At 40.4% G+C, this 16686-nt stretch overlaps 1 protein-coding gene across 1 annotated transcript in view; it reads left to right on the top strand.

Annotated features, from left to right (window-relative positions):
- The first annotated feature begins 215 nt into the window (after positions 1–215).
- The window catches only part of tox2 (TOX high mobility group box family member 2), a 164479-nt gene continuing 148008 nt past the window's right edge, over positions 216–16686 (top strand). Inside the window, 1 exon segment of the mRNA XM_036571210.1 lies at positions 216–470. Coding sequence (XP_036427103.1) covers positions 369–470 — 102 coding nt within the window. The 5' untranslated portion in view covers positions 216–368.

Raw genomic sequence — 16686 nt, forward strand, 5'->3', positions numbered from 1 at the left:
CTTTCTCTTTTTTTTTCTTCTTTCGCTTAAGTAAAAAACCGCGAACGGATGTGAGGAAAGAGTGCTTGGAGAGAGAGAGAGAGGAGAGAGAGAGAGAAAGAGAGAGAGAGAGAGAGAGAGAAAGAGAGAGAGACTCAACCCCTTTTTCTTTCAATCGTTCTGTTTCTTTTTGTTTGGGTTAACAATAGAGCGAGTGAGGGAGAGCAGAGAGAGAGAGCGATAGAGAGAGAGAGAGAGAGAGAGAGAGAGAGAGAGAGTGAGTGAGTGAGTGAGTGAGCGAGCAAGCGAGAGAGAGAGAGAGAGGGAGAGAGAGAGAGACTCGCAGACGCTGAACCTGTGTTCATGCCTTCAGTGTAGCGGAGCGGGCGATGGATGTGAGATTTTATCCTGCACCCCCTTCCAGCGTGGGCTCCTGCACGCTGCCTACCGACTCCAGCCTCGCCTCTCTGGACTATTACCACTGCAACAAGGTAAAAACAATCACCCCCTCAAAACCCTGACCCCCCCCCCAACCTCTACATCCACGCTTCTGCTGCTCCTGCACCTTACTTTCTTTCCTCTCTGTTGTTTTTCTTTTCGCTCTTCCAAAACAACAACAAAAAAAGGTTTTAGCGCGCGCCTGTGTATGTTCTTGTGTGTGTGTGCGCGCGCGCGCACGCGCTCCAACGCGCGTCCTCTCTCTCGTTGTCGTGCCCACGCTTATTAACGTTAATTAATTGCGCGGTCGAGCTGGTTGGTCTCCGCGTGCGCGCGAGAGCCAAACTAAACAAGTAAATGATTACATGTAAAAACAAACAAAACACAAAAGCCTAAACTTAGTTAGTTGGAAAGAGCTCCGGCGCGAAGTGTTTTCTAATTGATGGCGCGAGAGGCGAAACGAGGCTGGGAAATGCCCTGTTGGAAGTTGCACGGCGAAGCGCACGAGCGAGAGCGAAACGCTGACGCAACGCTGTTTGTGTCGGGCACGCGAAGCACTGGCTGTTGTTGTACTTGTTGTTGCTGCTGCTCTCGTTTGTGGGACGGGCTCGCTTTCTTTGCTGTTAATTTCGTTAGATTCGCTCCTCGCACCCCCGCGAACGGTGCCGCGGTGACGTAGTGGCGGGTGCACGTGCTTAGAGGAGTCCGGCGATTCATCAGCCGCGGATCACCGTCTTGGGCCAATTATTTGCTAAGCTACTCAGCTTAAGGAAAGTAGCGTTGACTAAACGGGATTCGGCGCACTACAGTCGTACAGACGCGACTGCTCGTGCAGCGCGCGCACTGTACTATGAGCTCATGTGGCCGTGCATTGCACTAATGCTACATACACACTTAATGCCACTGTGGCCAGTCCAATAGTGGCTCGAGCGTGAACTGGAAGTTCACGTGCACGCCGGGACGCACGCGGCAACCGTGAAGACTTAATGCCTTAGAACTGTATCAACCGGCAATAGATAGATGTGCTGTAAGTGTGTGTGGCCGCAGGGTGCTTAAGCCGCTGGAAGTAATGGAGCTGCAGTCTTAGATGCCTTTGTGCCTTTTTTGGTTGAGTTTGCTGCTGGAGTGAAAAGCCGTGGACGCGCACTTTGCGCGCTCGTTCCGCCGCACGGACCAACTTGCATCGCTTACAGTCCTGTTTCTGTGTTTGACACTGAGGATAAAGGGAGTTACAAGTGTTTGGCGTACGAAGAGGTGTTGCACCTGTTATCAAACCTCGAATGAGTTCATAAACCCTTTGGGGCTGTGCTGGAACTGTAACCACTAGTGACTTCTTAAACTGAGCCTAATTGATAAGGGACTCTACACTGTCTGCCTAATGATGGCACTGAAATTACACCCACTTGAGAGAAATGTGCATCTTCTATGTCTGTCATATGTAGACTTAATGCATGTTCATTGCTGTACCATGTCACACACATGCGCATTAATTAATATATGCTATATAATGTGTATAATATGTATCATATTGGGAGCTACATAAGAGGTTATAGCATGGCATGTTTGTGTAGCGCAGTCTGAGCAGTTCACATTACTGCACCAACCTTATTCAAGCATTTAAGAACCTTAAAAATCTGCGTTTTTTATTATGTTCTCTTATATAAGGTCAATCAAGTGTCCGTTACTGAGCTGCATTGTTCGCTGATGAATATGTCTTCCACCCACATTCTGAGCGCAACAGACTTTGCAGAATGGCAAACTGTGATGGGAGTAATTTGCCACAGTGGGTTTGATTTAAAAATACTTAGGTAGTAGGCTGTTATTTTAAGCGAATCACTGGTTCCACTGTTTATTATGGCCAGTGGAGAGAAACGGTCATCACCAAGAGTTCACATTCAATCTGGTGTCTGATTCCCGCATTGAGCATTTGTTCAAAATCACAGCCATAAAGTGGTCACATTTAGACTTCCCTGAGCAAAGCAACGAATAAAATTGCATACGCCAGATGGAATGCTAGATAAAGGCAATCAGTAATAGAAAGTGGCTGCAAACATCATGCGACTGAGCTATAAGTGAACTAATATAGGGTGGTAAATAGATGAAAAGCCTTGATGTATGAAACGCATTGCCTTCCTCTCCAGCCTGCGGCATTTGCTCTTAAACTTCTCCATCTCGCCTATAACTAACTCATAATTTGGTGATGTGTGTTTATAGAAGTGTGTCATGGAGTTTAGCTTGTGGCTTGGAACATATGGAAAAGATCAGCACGCCAGCCAAGTGGAGTACAGTATACTGACTCCATATGCCGAAAAGTGATCTTATGTGAGTGGACATTATGCAACAAATTTGAAGGGAAACGTCTGCTCTCCTGACCACAATGGCTCTTTATGCGGCCCTGCTTTAATAATGCAAACATTAAAACATGACTCTGATAGAAGGCCGGCTATGAGTTTGTTTATTAAAAGCTAGCATCGAAACGTGCGCTGGTGTTCTGTGGCGTCCCATGAACCGGAAATGGTTCTGAAAAACTAGGCCAACTGTGATGGGTGGCTCTCATTTCCTGTTACTACCACGCTAGGATGCTAGCTTCTATGTTCCTACACCTGCAAATGTCTTTTTTCTCACAATGGAAACGTTTGCATGAGGCACCCAATGCTAGAAGTAGGGAAGGAGAATTCCCGTTCCAGCTAGAGAATCATGCCACTCTAGCTCACCTGAAGCTGGTGGATGCGGTGACCAATATGGCGACCAAATGATACACACATGCTTGTTGCTATGGGAACTTCAAACTACATGCCAAGAACAGGTTGTATGTGAATGGATGGGAGTGGCAAAGCCAAGTCATCGAACAAAAGAATAAAAGTGGGCTTCCATTTTGAAATTCTGTGGTCTTCAATACAGCCCGAGCACAAGTCACTTACACTTACATTAGGTTGCATTATATTTCCATTCAGCATCCAAAAAAAGGGAAATAAATACATTTCATAGATATCTGTAACCTGTGCATGAACTTCAGAAACAGTAGGCTGCAAACATTCCAGTCGCCGCCTATAAGAATGCTGCTTCGCATAGTATGTTTAGCATGGATCATGCTAACTTCCCTTAAGCAAGGCTTATACCAGTAAGATGCAGTCAATGAGGAAGCAGTGAATAGGCAGCAGCCCAAGCAGTGACAAATACCAGTCAAGTGAGAATTTGTTAGCTTATCATTTATCTCGTAATACTCATTCTAAACACATATAGCTTCAACACAGTTGTAGTTCCAGTGAGCAGCTAGCATCAAGTTTCTGGTGATGGTATGGCATAGACGTGTTGCACTGTGGAGAAGGGAACACATACAGGTCAGTTGTTTTCTTCTTGTGAATTGTGTAATAAGCCGAGCAGTACTAACTGAAGTAGCTCAACCCTTCTTCTAATGTTCTACAAAGGCTGGAATTGAGGCTTGCTGGTCAGTTTTATACTAGAGATGGACGATTTGGCAAAAATATAATATCTCGATATTTCCATTGTACACAGTATACCTCATGATGTTTTGTTTTTTTAAGGTTTAGTAAGTTGGACAGATGTAACCAGTGATGCCACATTTAAAAATACTGTGAAAAATTATGAATACAATGATTTTATTCAACATTTCACACACTACATTGCACTAAATTGAATTAAACAGGCCTAACAGTGCTGTTTTGTAATGAAACATGCAATTGACAATATCCACAATATGATCAGAAAAGCATTTTTTGGCATAATGTGATGTAATTTACCACGACAATGATACAGATCATCATATCACACATAAGAATGCTGTTTACATTCACTAATGTGTGCAGCAAGTGAGAGCGCTAGCCTAGAAGCGGCAGAATTCTCTCTTACATATGCCTCTGAGCTCAAGTTCATTTTCTATAGAGTTGTTAGTCATACTCATACTTTTTTGCCTAATCTTCTCTCTCTCTTTTTCTCTTTCTGTCTCTCTCCCGCCCCCCCTCCGTTGTGAGTGGGTGTATTGTTTGTTAAGCATACTCTCTATGCATTCCTCCAGTAAAGGCCATTTCTTCATAAATGCATGTTTTGTCCAGAGAATATTTGCAGAATGCGTTACGACTTGTGCGTAGCCTCGGGCCCATTCGCTTCATTAAAAAATGAAGTTGGATAGGTTATGAGAAGCTGGCCCACTTTCCCTCCCCCCTTTCTAACCTTATTGTAAAGTATTGACATGCATTACAATGCAAAGAATGAAATTAAACCAGACAAACATAGCTGGAATACAATCAGCTCTACCAAGCTGAAAAAATGGTGCATGTAAGTTTTCAACAAAAAACAAAAAAAATAAATACTAACAATATAAACTGGCAGTAAGTCTTTCAAAGACATACAGTAAACAAGAAAACCTGAAAGAAGTTTAGAAAGAAAATAAATGAAAATGAGTATCATACACAAAATACATGTTTTTGTTATATAGCTTGTTGTTTATAACTAGGGGAAGGTATCATATATCCACAAAGTATGGGCCTACTAGGCAAGCACATACTTCTAAAACTGTCAGAAAGGAATGTAAAGAAAAAGGGCCAGTTTATCCAGTTAACATCAGCTTATGCTGACGTTTAAATGACAGGCAAAAAACTTTTCAACCCCATTTTCAGTCTGAATCAGAGATTGGTGAGTGGGTGGTGATCGCATGCTATCTGTTACATACCTGATGACTGTAAAAGACCTTGATTCATTTAGGTAGAGTTTGAGGTCCCATTAGCGGGCTCATCACATTATTCAGAACATGCCAAGTCTCTCTCTCATTCTCTCTCTCTCTCTCTCCTTCACTCGTTGTCTCTCTCTTTTGCACTCTCTCACTGTCTTGCTCTCTTTCTCTGTCTCTCTCTCTAGCTTTTACTCGGCCGCTTGAAACCAACTAAAAATAACTCTCAGGCAGTGCAATTACTGGAAATGGGTTGCAGAGTGGTGAATCTAGGAGTGCAAATGTCTTTGGTTTAAATAAAGCATAAAAACAGAATCAATCTTGAGCAGTAAAAAAATATGTAATAATAATGGTGTACATGTATGTTATTATTTTAGTATGCTGTAGAGGTGGGCGGTATAGCAAAATTATAACATCATATCAAAACATTATCACACAATACATGTACAATATTTAGTTTTTCTGAGGTTTTATGAGTTGGATTAAAATAAAAAGCACCAGTGCCACATTTAAAAAAACAACTATCAAAACCATGAATACTTTGATTTTTAAATCAGTTGAACAGGACTAATTTTGCTCCGTTTGTGATGAAAAATGCAGGTAGTCACTATTCTTTGTGGACTGACGCTGTCCACAATGCACTTAGGAAAGCATGGTGTGACATTATTTATCATGATAATGATAAATATCGCCATATTGCCCACCCCTATTATGCAGAATAGCAGAGAAAAGCTATTTTGTGGCCACGTGGGTACGGTCTATACATGTGGGTATGTGTGTGCAATGTATTTAAATTGCTAATACACCCTGAGGCAAGATCTATGGAGCATGTGATTCGATAGGAATAAGCCTCAGGTGTACAATTGTAACAGTGATTTAACACTGGTGTGCAGTGAGCACTTGTGTATGTGCGCACGCACGCACAGATACACACAAAAACACAATCTCTTATCTAAATTCTGATAACTGATAACTTCGCATAATCTGGATTTTGTTAACCACAATGACGTACTTAAACCGTTATTGACTAGCACAAGCTAGAATAGTTTGTGTCTATTCATATTCACCATCACAGCAAACTAAATTGCCTCTTGCTGTTTGCTTAACCGATTCCCCACAGCACGGCCTTGTTTACGGTCAATATGTTGTTTTTTTGTGTTTTTTTTTTCTCTCACATGACTCAACCATTGTGGAGATATGAGATGTGAAACGCGTTGGTAGGCCAAAGCGTACACACGCCGAAGGTAATTAGGCGGAAAGAGGCAGTCTTGGCCTATAACTGGCTGAGTTTTAGGCTGCATCGGGCCGTTCATTCATTCTGCTGACTGGATAGATCCATGTTGCAGTGGTGCTGTGCTCTCATCAGGCAAAGAGCTAAGCCATGCATATCATAAAGCAAGGAATGCACCACTGGATAAAAATGGTGGGGGGAGGGGGCAGGGGGTTGGAATGAAAAGATCAGCTCTGTTATGAATATTTATGAGTTTGAAATGATGGCCATCAAACTTCTCTGTGCATTGTGCGAAAATGATTTGGTCGGCTCCCAAAACGTCAGATGAAATGTTAAAAATGCTTAAAAAATTCTCTCTCTCTAAGACCAAATTACATGTTGTCACTTATTTTGCGGTGAGGAAATTATACCTTTCATATATAATTATAACTATAACTATGTATATTATATATATGTATATCACCTAAAGTTATTTTTTGCCTCTTGTAAACCGCATACTATGTTAAGGAAAAATGTGAAATGTCATGATGCGTACCCTTGTGCCTGGTGAGACCTTTCTAATGGTTTGCACTCTGCACTCTGAATGAGTCAGAGCCGTGCAGTAGCGTGTGTGTTACTCCAGTCTGACACCGGCTTGCTGGTGTGTGATGTGGGGGCCTGTGTAGACCTTATGGCTCATGGAAACCCAAAGTGTCCACAGCATCGATCCCGCTCGATTTGCTGTGGCTGGCTGACTAATATATCAATTCCTGGCCGACTTTTTTCCAAAATTGAAAGGCTTCTGTTACGCATCGATCAGTCAACAAGGCATGATTAACAAATGCAAAAATAGCATATCCTATATTCTTTTCACAGAAAGATTCTTACCTCTATGTATATATATATATATATATATATATATATATATATATATATATGTATATATATATAGAGTTTGTAGTAAATGTAGTTGCTGCTTTTTGAAGCCTTGCCTTGTCAGTAGCAGTGGGAGTGCTAGCCTAGCGGTGCGCTAATTGGCCTTGGCAGAAAGACAGAGTTGGAGCTCTTGTGAGGGGGGTCGAGGCTTTGAATGGCTGCTGGCTGGATGCTGAATAGCAGGCTGATTCACTAATGCACACTGTAAATAATAATGATGCCTGTCCACGGGGAGAAGAGCGCTATGGACTTCTGTTGAAACTTGCTAAAATAGCTGAGGTGAAAAGAAAAGCCTTTTCGTGTGTAGAGATGCCAAAGCCTGCTGAGAGGATCTCACAGCCTGTAATGTACGATAGTAGTTCCAGGTGCTGCTGGACAAAAATACTTGTCCGTACTGAAGATAGATTCTATTGTTCGATTTTTGGGAATGCAGAGATTATTTCATAGCTAGACTGTCAAAATGAATGTATGTGCTTGAACTGTAATGGCTTGTCATGGTTGCTGATGCTAAGACGAAAATAAAGAACTTTTGCTAGGGTAAAACTGCATTTGGGTAATAGCGTATAGAACATAATCGGATGCTCGAGACTGCTTCACTTATAATTACAGTCATCAGAAGCGTATGTCTTATGAGCGCCCGTAAAGACAGAGATTGAAGATGACCTCAGAATGAACTACTGAAAGCAACCCAAAGAAGCCATATTAATTCAAATCCCCGTCAGCACTTAGGGCACTTTGATCAGGATCAGTCAGTCCTTGATGTGGGCCTGCATTTCCTACCCATCCGCGTTACAGAAACGGCGGTGCGCCGTGGTGCTCTAACACACCCCCCGCTTCAGGAAGTGGTAGAGGGTTCGGCACTAACTTGCACCCCCCCTACTCAATTCGCATCATATTTCTCCTGCTCCTCATTATATCAATGGGGGAGGGTTAACCTCGGTGGGTAAAGGGAGTGGATTTTCTGGGGTGCATTATTTTTCAAGGGTCTGTAATGTCAATCAGTGAGGTGGAAACCCAAGAGGAAGGAATGGCGGGTTATGGGTTGTGGGGAGGGGGACGTCAGATTTTTTCTAGGGCACACTATTTTTCAGCGGACTATAATGTCAATCAGCAGAGTGGAAACCCAAAATGAGCTCTGCCACCAGATGTTGCCGCACTCCGACTGTCACTTGAAAGACAGAGGTTTATTGTTCTAGTGCACCCGGCATGGTTCAGAACTCAGAACCCATAAACTGCTGACTGATGCTGCTCTCTACTGACGTACTGAAGCCAAACAAGGCCTTAACTGTTTCACCCTTTGAGAAAATCACACGCAACGAATGACGTGGACATAAAAGTGTTTCTGTTTTACGTTATTTGCTGATTTTTTCTTATATGCCATTGTACAGTAAACAAGCACAGTATATCAGCCACGATAAAAGAGCAGATGGATGGAGCTGTTATGGCTGTTTCAAAATGGCGCCAAGCACATAAAAAAAGGCCTTTTTCTGTGCGTTCACTTCCGTTACAGGCAGAGCCATTGTTTTGTACACCCTCGTAGTATGGTATCTTGTGTAAGTTTGAAATAGGAAATATCTTTGTGGCAGCAGAGCCTCAACCAAACAGGATGGCATCTCACAGTTAGCACAGTTTCTTTGTCACCCACGTGTATGTGGTTTTCAGTATTGCACTTTTTGGTCAGGAAGTGTTTTAACCCCTGCGCAAATGTGTGTGTGCTGAGAACACAAGCAGTTGGAGGTATGAAGACTTTTGTGAATTTGCTCTAAGCATCAACATGCCGACATTTTTCAATGACTGTTTATATTAGCCGGATGCTTTAAACCGCTTGTCTACGTGTTGCTGCAAAGACACCTGGATGTGATTGAAATCAAACTGCCGGTGTTTTTTGGGGGGGGACTGATTAGATTGACTCTGTTTTGCAGTTTGTTGTATATCAGTAAATCTGATTTTCAGTTTGCATCAGTGGTTTTACATTGCCTCACATGTAATTACTGTAATTCAGTTTACTGTAGCCATCTTTTCAGATGTAAAATCCGGAGGAGTTTATCAGTCAACTGATAAAATAACGTTGATTTCAGATGTGCTTCTACTAAAATTTAACCGACATATGAGATAGTAGTAAAAAGAGAAAATATCATCTGTATAAAGGGGTGTATAAATGCATTATGCATGGATTATTCAACTGCATTGATTTTGTATTGGTTGGATGAGTTAGAATAATATTTAATAAAATATGTAATAAAATATGCGCAAATGTATTTGGCCATATATATATATATATATATAGTGTCACATTTGTGTATTGAGATATTTTTTTAAATAATTCTGCATTGTTTCAAAGGAATTGAAATTCAAGATTAAGAATAATAATTACTAAAATTGTAATTGTAAGGGAATTTTAAGGGAAGCCCTGATCATGATTTTTTTACTGTCAATGCCAATTCTGATTTAATTTTCTAAAGAAAGCCCATTACTGCCAGGAAGAGGAAGAAAAACGTCTTCTCTGTTTATGGCAGCATGACCTAATATCTTGAATTAATTTCTTGTTTTTTCAAAATATTGGCTTGTTCTCTTGAAATATTGATTTCATTTCTCCAAACAGTGATTTATTTTGAGTGAAAAAATAAATAAAAAAATAAATTTAAAATTAAATTCTGACACACTATGTCGAATTAATAGCTCAATAAGTTTGTATTTCAAAGTAATTATTTTGACATAACAAATCAAACTTTTTAACATTCTGCCGCCAGACATAGAAAAGTAGAAGAAAATAACATATGTAGTTTTTTCCTCCTTCACCATAGATTTTCTTACAGCCAAACTGACTGTGACCGTTTTTTTTTCTTTTTTCTGCTGATGAGCGCATGAAACACACAAGCACATGCACAGCACCAGAGTCGCAGTATAAATAACATTAATTGCTCTGTAATATATATCAACAATTTAAGGCCATAAATTAAAAATCTGTTGCCTATTTAATATCATAAATTAAATAAAGTGCTACATCGAAAGTAAGAAGCAACTGACAATGAGTCATGCATAATTATGCTCTGACATTTGAGTGCAGATGTAGCAGCGGCATTCAAACACAGTGTGAGTACCTCACCTTACCCGCCTCACATTATTTACATCATACAATTGGTGCAGAGATCTGCCAAAATCAAATGAATAAATTAGCCGATTGCATGTTTGGAGCAAAAATCTAGCGATTCTGATTCTGTGCATCCCTAATAACTGTATTTTACGAGTACAGTTTGTACAGTTTGTACATGTCAAACAGGCCTAAGCATAGTGCTCCAAAAATGAAGTAATGCCCAAAAAGAGAATGATGACAAAACTGCTGATTGTAATCTCTCCAACAGCAAAATGCATGAGACAGCAGTGGTTTAGGGAACTGAATGCTGGTGGAGCTGCTGTGATCCCGGGGTGGACACCAGAGATGTTGACTTAGTACTAAAGGCTTTCTGATGGCCTCTCTGTGATTGGCTATTCTTGTGGCCATTTTATTCTTGTAACCCTCCAGTTGCTCTGGTGGTAGTGTAACATGGCCTCAGGCCTCCTCCACTGGACACAGTGTTTACTGGTGCTCAGGTAAATAAAAGGTGGTCCAGAAAGCTAGATAATCTTATTGTAAATGAATGTTTCTGCATTATGATGTCCCCTTCACATTCAGAATATTTGGCATTCATTTTGGCTTTCAGTAAAGCCTACTGGCTCTCCTTTACCTTCGCCATCGTATGCTCAGCTTGTTTGTCTTCCCTGCAAATGACTGGTGTTCTCACTGTTGTGCTCTTTCTGATGAGGGACTTTTTAAAGGAAGCGTTACATAAATACAATGAAACTGCTTGCCTTATTTTTAGCCCACCCGCTTCACAGTGTAGACCTTTCTCATCTGTGGCTTTTCAGAGAGCCCTGCAAACTTGTAGTTCAAGCTTTTGAACTCGGCTTGCTCAGAAATCTTTGTTCGGCGCGCGAGCAGGCATTTAGGATTATTTTTTTAAAGGGCAACATCTTGTTTTTGTACTGCATTTTGCAGTTCTTTCTTTCTTTTTTTATTTTTTTACCAGCTGCTTTCTCCATTCTCGAAAAAACTTTAAACATCAACATTTGAAATTGCACAAACCCCTCTGTCGGAATCAAAACCTTTGTAACCTCTTTGCACAATGCAACTTTTTTTGCCATGCAGAATGAATAGATGTGTCTGGGCACTGTGACATGATAAGAAATGATTTCAAACAAAAAAGTTACTTATAAGATGTGCTGGCTCTAGTTTACTGCACTGATTTGATATATATACCTTATCTTATGGGAAATTAGCTTCTATGTACTGTAAAACCTAGACTGTAAAAACACACATGCTGCACAATCTGAACACTATCTGTATTTGCATTGCTTTCAGCTGAGAGAGTCCAAACAGACGTACATCTGCAGTAATCATAAAAATCATGCTCTGTTATAAACTGCATTGGAGTTTTATGAAAAATGTTGCAAAATTCCTTCTTTTAAATGATTCTAATAATATGTTAATAAATGTTCTTTATATTTTGGAATATTTTTTCAGAGTTTTATGAAAAAAATGTCTTTTTGAGTGATGTGGTGCTTTTATTTTGCTAACAATTGTGGAAGTTTGGATATATGTTTAAGATCTGCTGGAATCATTAAAGAAAGGAAAAAAAGACAGACTTGAATTAGAAAATTCATTGTGTGAGATTTTCATGGCGTCAGCAGTAGTTTGTGTTTTTCTTAACCTTGAAGTGGTTTAGCGTGAGGCATTTGAGTCCCGTAGCGTTAGCATGAAATATTTGTGTGCAGTATTAGCATGAAGTAATAGCTGACTTTGATGTAGCTTTATGTGAGGGAGTTATTTTGGTAGCTTGCCGTGGTCGCTTAACATAACAGAAAGTAGCTCGGCAGTGTGAAATAGACTCTCATCACCCTCTTTTTATCAGGAAATGAAACGTCGAAGAGAGGAAAGAGAGCCTAGAGTAACAGAAAAAAAGGGAGAGACAATTTCATGGAGGTTTGAGTGCCTGTAATGTGGAAAAAAGTTTGACATGGCCTGGGAGTTGCTGATATTGTATCTGTGCCGATTATCAGAACATTTGGGAGAAATGTGAGGGACATGTGGAAGCTGTTCTGATGCCTACCTGAGGGAACTGGACCTGAGGCCGGGGCTAGCATGAATGGCTAAAGCTAGCTGGGCATTAACCGCAAAGTTTGCAAGGTTAGCTGAACTGTGACCGACATTCTCCCAATGGGGTTTGAGGCACGGGGTAGTGGTCCAGCCGGTGCTAAAGCGTTTCTTCTCCTAATGATATCAACGTCTGTGGAAGTCTGAGAAATGAAAAGGCCGTTCAGCGCAGCAGCGTATTCCGAATGTTCTCAGCTCTTCGTGGCATTTCTGAGAAGTGGAGCTACAGCTATGTAGATTCCATAGGCTAAGCAAAGTGAATATGGGATAAATAAACAGAGCGAGAGAGTGGTATGTATTGGAGGGAAGGAATGCAGTGGCTGGCTTTATTGAGAAAAAGGAGGAGAGAGAGAGAGAGAGAGAGAGAGAGAGAGAGAGAGAGAGAGAGAGAGAGAGAGAACGAGAGCAGGGTTGGGCAAACACAGGCAGTTGTCTTAGCTTCCTATGGCATGTCCTGAGCAAACAGTGGCAGAGTTGGCTGGCTTTAAGCCCAGCTTAGGATAGCTCTGGGGCCTCCAGGAGGAGCTACCCCCAGGGCCCTGACACACACACTCACACACACACACACACCATGCTCCTGCCTACTCATGTACATACTTTGTTCTAATGTGCTATACGTCTCAGAACACTTTTACCATTAGAGATGCCGTGAGGATTTATAGAAGAGTCACTTTTGCTTCTCTAAAGAACCTTTCAATGGATGAATCCTTAAAGGGCCTGAATTCTGCATTTTCTTGTATTTATATTTGTCCCCTGAGGGCCACTTATAACATTCATGTGGTTTTGTGTGTCAAAAACAGTCATAATTCATTTTTACATTACCATTTTCCAACCTCTCTTCATCTCCTGGAATTAAACAGACTGTTTTTGTTCCTGTGCATTTAAAACTGATATATGTAAATGAGCTCTGTTCTGATTGGTTGCTGTATATTGTGCCATGTTCGGAAAGCAGTCCAGACTGAAACGCTCCTTATAGCATTAGCGTGAATGGGCGGAGCTAAACTGCTGTAGGCTGAATAGGTGGATATATGTAAATGTGACATCACAAAAATGGTGAATTTAAAATGACCAGTTTTTGCAGCTTAGTTTTCATATGTGGAACATATAGACTGGGCAGTTAACCCTTTAAATGGCCCAAAGTGTTATTACACTCCTCAATAACCTTGAATCAAAGTCCCTGTAGTTACTGAATAATAAGCCTTGGTATGTAATAAGCCTGGGATTCTAAGGGGTTAATGGCACACTTTGATACTATTTTAGACCTTTTTTTAAAAGAGAGTACAGTAAAGTGTGTTGGACCAAAATGAAATAACATTATAGCCTTAATGGCTTGTTTATGAAAAAAATACACTTTTATATAATTTCTGCATGAATAAAGTATATTACATCAGTACAATATGTCTTTCATTAACTTTCTTTTGGCAGTGATATTTAGGGTTTCATAGTGATATTGGAATCATAACTGTTTTGACAGATAATTGCTTAAATTAAAACAAGAGCAGAATGTTTATGCAATAGTGGGCTACTGAGCTACATTGTCTACATTTTATTCCGTTTACTGGTTTGTAACCATAACTCTATAAACCGCTGCTGTCAGAACAAAACCTCGTGTCTCCAAAATGATTACAGGAGAAGGAAAAAGCATACTCTACTTTTAATGTAAGTCAATGGAACCAGATTTTTTTCCAAGTAATTTTTGGCCATTTCTTTTGGTCCAATCGTCGTTAAATTTACACACAATGTAAAGAGTAACAGCATTTTCAGATTATGTCAAAAACTATAAAATGACAAAAAAGGATATATTTCATATATCTGTATGTATCAGCATTGGTAGATATGTGCTTGAAAAATATCAGACATTGGCATCGACCCATAATTCCTGTATCAGTGCACTCCTAGAAATATATTTTATTCATGATAAAAAGGGTTCTATATATAACCCTATATAGGCAGTATATAGAACCCTTAGAAAAAAGGCCCAAAACATTTCTCTGACAGCAGAATCCTGTTTAGTGTTACATAGAACCATTTTAAAGAACCATATACATAATTGAGAAGAAGCATTTTACCAATGCTTCTCTGAGTCGTCATGGTTCTATATATAACCATAGCGTTTACAGAACAACCCTTAAAAACCCCCCTTTTTAAAAGTAGAATGGTTTACATATGCAGAATCACAGACTTGCTGTACTGTATGGTTACAGAATTTGCTCATGTCACGTTTTTGGCTGCTGCCGATGATCTCTCATGATAAGCTGAATTAAAAAAAATCCCCCTCTCCACTTCAACGGACAGTTTACTCTATTATTGCAGTGTTTACAGTTGACTGTCCTATGTGTGAACTTTGAGCTGTGCAGGGACCCTCCCAGCCATAATCATAACACCTCCAATTTCCTGGAACATACCAATGACTTCAGTTTGCTACATTAAGTGTATGTGTTAAACACGAGTTTCTATACTTATCCAGCAGTCTGTCAGATTCTTATCTCGACTCATAGTCATTTAATTTGTCTCAGGTTTATTTTTAATGGTATGAAGGAGTATTCAAGCTTTAGTGTGATTATAATAAGAGACTCTGGAGGCTCTGTTTACAGACTGGTTTCTTTTCTTCAAGTTTTGATCCCTGCGGAACTCTCTGTGTGTATGTGTGTATAAGTGAGTGTGTGTGTGTGTGTGCATGTGTGTGTCGGTGTGGAATGTGATGTGTTGTTGTAGCAGAGATAATGTACAATCACAGTGCAAACAGAAAGCTCTCTCATTCCAGCTCACTCCTAATCACTCCTAATCTTTGACACAAAAGACACTGGAATCTGTCCCCTCTCTCTCTCTCTCTCTTGCTCTCTCACTCTCTGTTACTCTCTCCATTTTTCTCTCTCTTCTTCTCTCTCCCTTTCCCCTATCTCAGTATCTCTTTCTCTCCTCTTTTTCTTTTCTTTCTTTCTCTCCTTTTTTTTCTCTCCTTCTGGCTCTTCCCTTCTCTATTTCTGTCTCACTCTCTGTGTTTCTTTCTCTTTCTCACTTTCCTCAATGTTAATATTTCTCTTTCTTTTCTCTAACTCATATCTTTTTTCTTATTTTTTCTCTCTCCTTCTACCCCTTCTTTTTTCTCATTCTTTGCTTTCCTTCTCATTCGTCTTTCTCTCTCTCTGTCTGTTACTCTGTCTCTATTGCTCTCTCCTCTTTTTCTCACTCTCTTTCTCTCGCTCTTGCCTTTCTTTCTCTATTTCTGTCTTGCTATCTCTCCCCCTTGTCTCTATCTCTCCCCCTCTCTTTTTCTGTCTTTCTCTTCTTCTGTCTCTTTCTTTTTTCCTCTCTCTCTCTCTTGCTCTCTCACTGTTTCTCTCCTATTTTCTTTCTCTCTTCTTCTTTCTCCCTTTCCCCATCACATGTCTCTTTCTCTCCTTTTTCTTTTCTTTCTTTCTCTCATATTTTTCTTTCTCTCCTTCTAGCTCTCGCTTCATCTATTTCTGTCTCATTCTCTGTCTTTCTCTTTCTCACTTTCCTCAATGTTAATATTTCTCATTTTCTCCTTCTAACTTCTAACCTTTTTCTTTTTTCTCATTTTTTGTCTCTCTCCTTTTATCTCTCACTCTTCTTTTTTCTTTCTCATTCTTTGTCTTTCCCTCTCTTTCCTCTCTTTCTCTCTGTCTGTTACTCTGTCTCTATTGCTCTCTCCTCTTTTTTCTCACTCTCTCTTTTTCTCTCTCTTTTGCCTTCCCATCTCTTTTTCTGTCTTGCTATCTCCCCCCCTCTCTTTTTCTGTATCTCTCTCTCCTCTCTCTCTCTCTCTCTCTCTCTGTGTGAATGGTTGGATGACAGATTGGAGGGGCGTGTGGGTTGCAGTTGGTAATCACATACAGCATAAAGGCACTATGGCAAAAGAACTGACGGCTGTCTTTATCATCCCCTCTGCATGTTGGAAAAGCCATTTAGTACAGTTTCACTCAATTGCAGGGTAGATGGCTTTTTGTTAGCATTGAAAGAAGGTGCACGGGAAGACATTTCCCTCTGATTTATGCTCTCGCACAGTCCGGTTAGCGATGTTGCCTGGCTGTTTTGATGTTATAAAGGTGATTTGATACATTTCCGTTGAGTATAGAGATTAATTATTCAGACTCGGCAGGTTGTTATGACTGTTGTCACCAACAGGAAGTGCCTTTTGTTAGAGAGAGAGAGAGAGTGAGAGAGAGAGAGAGTAGTTTATGAAGAAAATGCCTGCTAGTGCATGTAGCCTCAGGACTGTGT

This window comes from Colossoma macropomum, unplaced genomic scaffold, assembly GCF_904425465.1.
Source record: "Colossoma macropomum unplaced genomic scaffold, Colossoma_macropomum, whole genome shotgun sequence".
NCBI classification, from domain to species: domain Eukaryota; kingdom Metazoa; phylum Chordata; class Actinopteri; order Characiformes; family Serrasalmidae; genus Colossoma; species Colossoma macropomum.